Genomic DNA, 7,753 nt, shown 5'->3' with positions numbered 1-7,753 from the left:
GTGTGTGCGTGGGTGCGTGCGTGCATGCGTGCGTGTGTGTGTGTGTGTGTGTTGTAGTCCGCTCCTCTCTGTGGTAGACAGTCTGGCCGTGTGTCCTGCTGGCGAGCTGATCACGGTGTCCCAACCCACAGAGACTGAACGGCACGGTCATCGTAGAGTAACATCCACCCTCCAGTTCTCCCCCACGCTAACCCTCATTAGCATTGCTCATGCTTTTAGCATCATTAGCTACTAGCAGCCAGCTCAGCTGCCTCCATTTTGAGAGCCAGATGGAGACAACCAGGCTTTAAATCATAGATATGCTCTGAACATTGTAAAGCGTCGTCACCAGAAACGTCTCACAGCAGATTCTTCAACAAAAATATCAGTTTGAAAAATATGTGGATCTGCACACACATAGCCTGAATGTCCAACAACTGGTTTCAGCCACCAGGGGGCAGCAGACGCCGTTTATAAAGAGTCCAATATTCACTGTCTTTTGTCCTGTTTTTGGTCTCCACGACTTCCTGAAGGAAATATCTGTCTCTGTAGTTTTCACTGTGTTCAGCAGCTGCGTCTGTCTGTTGTTGGTGCTGAGCAGGTTGTGTACAGGAGGCTGTGAGGCGCTGAGACTGAAGCTAAACACTTGCAGCTAAAACTCATGAATGATATTTCAGGGTCACTGAAACACAGCAGCATCAGGCTTCAGTCTGAAGCTGTTTTTTTTTTGTCTTCATTAAGTCCTTTGATTTTCTTTTTATGTTGTCGTCATGTATGTTGTTGTTTTTTTTCTCCAACACAGGTACTACGTGTTCTTGTTGGTTCCCCGTGTCGGACTTATTTCTGTTCTGACTTTGCTTCATGTCAAACTGCAGCTCTGTGATTATTTCACAGTGACACACTGACCGTCAGCTGACTGCCTTCACTCCATGTGTGGCACACAACAACTCACTCTCTTTAAATAAAGACCATTTATTTAAAATCAAAAGCATTTCTATAGATCCATTCTCCAGTGGCAAATATAATATCTGATATTAATGGCAAACAAGACAATAAGAACTCAACATGCCATAAAATGCACTTTAACTATATTTTGTACACGAGGCCAAATCGATCCCGTCGCCACGCCATGCATCATCTGAACATCATTTTAAATACTCAACGAGCCCCGCCAAAGTTTACAAGCATGAAAATATGAACTATCTTTTAACTGACTGTAATAATTTATCTGTAAATGCTGATCCTAATAAAGTGGCTGCTGACTGCAAACAATAAAGAAACAGGAAATATATTTGAACAGGTGTATGTTTGGAGACATTATAGTGCATCATCCAGAGACGCGTCAGAAACATGATCAGACATAAGAAGACACAAATTAATAATTAATAATTAATAATTGCACAGTTGGAGCAAATAAAGTGTTTTAAACCAGAACAGGTTAAATTTCTCTTTTAAAATCAGCACCTGCTGGAACAAAATGACTGATATGAAATGAGCCTACAACACTGTCACATTCAGCGCCTCTAACATGACCACTGACACATGTATGTACACACAGACGTCTCCTGCAGCCACACACACACACACACACACACACACACACACACAGATTCACTCCACTCTTCATGTCCACTTTGACATTTGGACAAACAGGAAGCTGCTCGTTAGTCGTCTCTGTGTTGTGAAACGGTCCGTGTTCACGACCTCGTGCACGAGTTCTTCTCTCTGCTAACGGTGCAGGCCGTCATACAAAGCTCTCCTCCATGTTGGAGCACAGCAGGAAGGAGTCGACCAGCCGCGGTTTGATCAGCTGCTGGTGGTCGGCTGCCTCGATGCTGTCTGGACACCCCGCTGCCAGCCTCCTCAGGGCAGCCTGCAGACACACACACACACACATCATCATCATCATCATCACAGACCCTGCTGCACTGCAAACAGCAACATTATTTAAACTCACACACACAGACACCTGTGCACGTTTCAGATATTTAACCCTTTAAACTCTGCAGTAGAAACAGCCTGAGCCCACTCTGTATTTTTCCTTAGTGTGACATCATCTCTTGGAGTATCTTTAAACACTCCAGATCCCTACAGTGTGCACAGCCGGAGCTAAAAAGATGTGGAAATCAATAAACCATAATGATGATTAAAGTACTGAAAATGCTTCATTAAAAGATTCATAAATCGATTAGATAGATCGATAGATTTTACAAAATAAAAACACAAAACATTTTGATCCAAAAGATTTTTAAATGTAGTAACGTACAGTAAATATTTCTCTTGATGTTATTTTAACGATGATCATTATTTAGTTTTTGAGATATGATCATTTTCATGAAAAGACATTCATTTGTTCAGCGGATGAAGTTTTACGTGTCGTATCCGAGGGAAACTCTCCCACTCTCCCTCTCTGTCACAGCTACGCTCCTCTGAAGCTCTCTGACTAACAGTGCTTCTATAATTATAATCATATCTGTAACGTTGTATTTCAGCTCAGCAACATGAGACAAAATAGAGAGGTGAAGTTCAGTGCAGGAGCTTCAGTGTGACTCTCAGAGGTCAGCAGGAGGAACGAGACTGATCACAGTGTAGAAATATCATCATCTGTGTCTGTTTTCAAAACCAGTCTGAATGAGCTGCCATGTGTCTCTGTTCATGTTGTGTCACGTATCAAACCAGTTCAGACTGATGGAATAAATGTGTTTAGTAGTTCAGCATCAGGTGAGTTTAGTCTCCAGGTGTGTGGAGTTGTGTAGATTATACATGTGACTGTATATTATCTGCACTGTCTTTTCTTAAATCTAGACAACATGCCCATGAACACTTTTTAAAATATAATTTATGTCCTGGCTCCTCTCGTCAAGCTTTAGATCCCATTTCACACCTCTGTTATTTATCATGATGAACTGGACTTGTATTTTTTTATCTGTTTTTGTGAATGAAATGATGAATTAATTGTTCCTCTGGTGCATTTTCATGCAGTTTTGCACCACGTGTCACAAAACGAGGACAGAAGCTTCAGATTCCTGCTGCACAAAGACTTAATGTTGCTGTTACACTTTTAATTTTAGATTTATATAAATCTAGGATCATGCAAACAACTGTTGCAGTCCAGCATGATAATGACAAGATATTATGTTTGTGCTGCATTTAATGTAAAGTAACTTGAGTTAACGCCATGATGACGGAAAGACAGAAGACTTTTTTTGCAAAGGGAATAAATGTTTGAGATATTAAGTTTGTATTTAAAGAGGATCATGCAAACAGCTCCTGCAGCCGTCCTCAGGATGTTCCATTTTACAGCTTATTAATAATAAAAATAAAACCTGTGTGTGTTTGTGTGTGTGTGTGTGTGTGTGTGTGTGTGTGCAGATTTACAGTAAATACAAACTGCAGAGATCCTGGATTCAGATCTGTCTCAGCAGAGTACAGGAGTAACACGTGTGACGTGTGAGGAGAGCCGTGAGCCTCCCTCCAACATTTACATTTAAGATTACAAACGATGTGTGAAAGCTCAGCGCCCTTTGAAGGTAAAAACTCAGCGCCCACAAACGGCGGACTGGACCGTGGGCTAAAAGGATAAAATAGAATCACATTAATCTGAATAGACGGACGAGTGTGGCTGCAGTGAAGAGCAGGGCATTTCTCAGCCTAATTAAGCTCCTGACCATTACGGGCTGTGAATCCCCTCGTCGGCTCCCAGATCTGCTCTCAATAATTACCAGCAGAATGAGAGGGAGTCCGAGCAGCCATATTATTCATGAGATGTACATATTTAAACATACGACGTTTGAGCTGATGGGGAGCGGTCAGCCATCGTGGCTGCTCACATATATCTGCCCTGTGGATGTCATTAAATCGGAGGGTGATGTTCCACCAACAGGCCGGCAGTGTGACGCCCTCAGTTTGTTCTGTGGAAGTACGACATGTTGAGTGCAGCTGGAAACGTGCAGTGTGTCAGGGCTGAAACTGACACCCCAACGTTTGAACCACACATTTATATTCAGGACAGGGAGCAGAGCTTTACACATATGTGTAAGGGCATGGACACACACACACACACACACACACTGCGTACGTACCAGGCAGGCGACCAGCACAGAGTCGCTGTTATTCCTCTCAGTGGGGGAGCGACACAGTTCAATCAGACGAGGAACAGCTGAAGAAAATATCAGATATATGAAAGAGATGAAGACACAACAGTGACGTTCAGTCACAGTAAAATCACTTTTCAACATCTGACTGTTGTCTTCATTTTCTGTGCCGCCTGTAAAATCTGTAAATGAAATCACCGTCAGCACAAAGTTTCTTCTTCTGCTCCTCTGAACGCTGCCGTCTGTGTTTCCAGGTGACACCAAGAAGAATGAACTCATGTAGACAGCAAACTCAGAGGCACTACAACACCCACCCAGGTCATCACCTCCACCCAGGTCATCACCCACCTCCACCCAGGTCATCACCTCCACCCAGGTCATCACCCACCTCCACCCAGGTCATCACCCACCTCCACCCAGGTCATCACCTCCACCCAGGTCAGAGGTCAGCACCAGTAAAAGAGACATTTTTGACTTTTTTTTTGTTTTTTTAATTTCGTCCGGAGCCTCAAAACATATGGAGCTTTATAACGAGGGTAACACAGCCTGTTAGATCTAAATGAGTCTGTTGACATTACAAACAGCAGTCAGTCACATGTTTCACCACCAGGTGGCGCTGCAGCGAGCTCCTAATGATTATTTTGAACTTTAACTTTGCAGAGTCAGCGGTAAAAACAAATAAATCTAAATTCTGCTTTCTTTCAGTTTATTTGGATTCAGTCAGGATCCAGAGACTCAATTCTGCTGCTGAGCTTTGGTCGACTGTAGAGAAGAGAAGGCAAAACAGTTTTTAATTTTCATTCTATTTTTTTCTTTTCTTTTCATTGATAAATGAAATTTGAAATGTTAAAAAATAACCGTTATTTATTTCTGTATTATTTTTTGTTATCAAAGTCGAAGGGAGCCACTGGAGAGGAGCCGCCGACCTCTGACCAACACCGTCACCTCCACCTCTCACAGCTTCACGTCTTAGTTGCTCTTGTCGTTTCAAAGCTTTTAAACACAATCATCTGTCAGAGAGTTTTACAGCTGCTCTTTGTCATCAGGTGGAGTTGCCCTGGTTTGTGGACTTTATTTGGTTCACTTACAGCAGATATTAATCTGTAATCTAATTAGGTGTTTGTCTGTTTTAGAGCTGAGTAGTTCTGATTTTGTTTTAGTGTTCTCTGTCTGTAACTGATGTCTCTGTCTCTCTGTCTGTCTCGGCCAGGACAATCTTAAGAAAGAGATTTTAAATCTCAAGAGGTTTTTCTGGTTAAAATAAAGGTTCAATAAATCCATTTAGGAAATCACCTCCATCAGTACTTGTGCTGTGGAAAAGGATCTCCTCCTTGAGGATGAATAAACCGAACGCCACTGAAGTTAAAAGAAAAATAATAATTTCTGTCTTCTGTTATGAAACAGAGACACATGTTATGACATGTTAGGTGTCATAAAGAATTCACAGTGAGCTGCTTCTCATCAGACAAAGACGTCTGCTGACAAATGGACTCACAGTCTATTCTGTCCTGTCCACTGAGGGGACACAGGGACATCTGGACTGTGAGACACTTTTTTACTCCTTAAAGGTTCATTGTTTAGAATTTAGTGACATCTAGTGGTGATGCTGCAAACTGCAACCAAGTGAAACTTCTGTGTGCCAAGCGTGTAGGAGCAAACATGAAAATGTGAATGGGCCCAATGAGCATGTGTGTGGTTTATTACTCTGGGCTGTACATGGTGCCTCAGTGGACGAGGACCTGCTCCCTGTGTCGATACAAATGTCTCCTTCAGACGTAAAGAAAACTCAACCATTCTTAATTTCAGCTGCACTAAAAAAAAAAAAAAAAAAAAAGTGTTTCTCTGAACTGTGTTCTTGAAATAAAAGTGGAGCTGCACCTTTGAGCTGGATGGCAGTTTGAGCCACATCAGGGTCTCTGCTCAGACGGGCCAAAGTCACTGCAGCTTTCTGCTGAACGCGCTCGCAGGCGGCGCCCTCCGATGGACTGGAGGAGGACGGCTTTTCTCCCAGCAGCAGCAGCAGGCGCTCGATCCCTAACAGACACCACACACAGTGCACATGAAGCAGAGAGGCGTCAGGGAGGACGGCCACAACAGACACGTGCTGTCAGAAGCTACAGACAGACTCAAGGAAACAGAAGAAGACAGGAAGCAGAAACATAACACAGCACAGTGATGAGTTTAAAACATCCACACAGGTTACACACGTCACTGTCAGAGAGGATTCAGACCCACAGGAGAGTCGACAGTCTATAAATGTTCAGTGTGCAGGTGGCTTCACACACAGGTCTTCACCTGAGACTCAAACAAAGTGACTTTAATGTGCAGGATGTAAAAGAAGAACTCGTTTCATGGACCCTCACTACAGGAGGCCGGAGTGAGACATGAAGCTTATATGGAAATGTAAAGTGACTGATGGAGTCAGATTCAGCCCCGGCTGCAAAGTTTGGTTCCCAAGACATTCTGAGAATATCTGGGAATGAATGGGTATGTTCCCAAAATGTTGTGGGAGTTCAGTTCTCTGAAGACATAAAGGTCTGTTTAGTTCAGAATAAATGAAATCACAGAGACAGAGGAACATGTAGAGGAGGATGGACTCATGAAACATACGATTAATGAGTGAAAATATTACAGTTGTTAAAATGTGAAGTTCTGCCAGGCTTCCTCACAGACTTTATCTGATACTGCCCTCTTCAGGATCAAAGAGGTATTACACCTGTTTCCTTGCTTGTACTTTAAAATAAAATAAATGTTGCATATTGGGAGAAGTTCAAGTGAAACGTGCAAAGATAAAAGAGTGCAAATATAAAAAGTATAAGAAAACAAGGTTTTAAGGTTCAGTGTGAAATACAACCTGAAATACAAACAAGATATACAGTGATCAAATCAGACTGGATCCTAAAAATGTTTGTCCTTCATCCATCTGCAGATTCACCCATTAAATATAATGATATGTAGGATGTAATCCACAGTAACAGTTGTAATCAGATTACCTTGGTCCTGCAGGACTTCAGAGGCACACTGCTCCAACACTGACAGGTTCGCCAAGATGGTCACCACCTGATAGTAAAACAATAAAGAGTTAATGTTATTTGTTCATCACGATTCACACAGCAATAAAATATTAAACATAATAGAGGATACAGATTATTTACAAAAGAGTAAAGACAGAGGAAGATATTAAAATTAAATACTGAATGATTTCCAGGTTTAAAAATCACTATTAAAAATATTAAAAGTGCAGACAAGAGGTCAAAGACAAAAAAATTAAAATGATTTAAAATAGAGTTTAAAGATATTTAAGCAGTCGTTACAGAGAGGAGGAGGAGGAGGAGGAGGAGTGAGGAAGGAGGCAGCAGGGTGACTCACTGTGCTTCAAAATAAAAATCACACATGACAAAAACAATTCAGATAAGAAGGTATTATTATTATTATTATTATTATCATTATTTATATTATTATTATCATTATTTATATTATTATTATTATTATTTATATTATTATTATCATTATTTATATTATTGTTTATATTATTTATATTATTATTATCATTATTTATATTATTGTTTATATTATTTATATTATTATTATCATTATTTATAATTATTATCATTATTTATATTATTGTTTATATTATTTATATTATTATTATCATTATTTATATTATTATTTATATTATT

General features: G+C 40.7%; 1 protein-coding gene across 2 annotated transcripts in view; it reads right to left on the bottom strand.

Annotated features, from left to right (window-relative positions):
* Positions 1–968: 968 nt before the first annotated feature.
* LOC126408604 (protein inscuteable homolog) overlaps positions 969–7,753 on the bottom strand; it is a 72,703-nt gene continuing 65,918 nt past the window's right edge. For both annotated transcript variants that reach the window (XM_050074268.1, XM_050074270.1), the window contains exons 10-13: positions 7,067–7,133; positions 5,952–6,107; positions 4,062–4,138; positions 969–1,852 (exon numbers count right to left, since the gene is read on the bottom strand). In XM_050074268.1, the coding sequence (XP_049930225.1) occupies positions 1,724–1,852; positions 4,062–4,138; positions 5,952–6,107; positions 7,067–7,133 (429 nt within the window). In that variant the 3' untranslated portion in view covers positions 969–1,723. The remainder of the gene's footprint in view (positions 1,853–4,061; positions 4,139–5,951; positions 6,108–7,066; positions 7,134–7,753) is intronic.

Source organism: Epinephelus moara, chromosome 20, assembly GCF_006386435.1.
Source record: "Epinephelus moara isolate mb chromosome 20, YSFRI_EMoa_1.0, whole genome shotgun sequence".
NCBI classification, from domain to species: domain Eukaryota; kingdom Metazoa; phylum Chordata; class Actinopteri; order Perciformes; family Serranidae; genus Epinephelus; species Epinephelus moara.
Note: the sequence above shows the minus strand (reverse complement) of the source record. Positions and strands in the feature narration are given on the sequence as shown.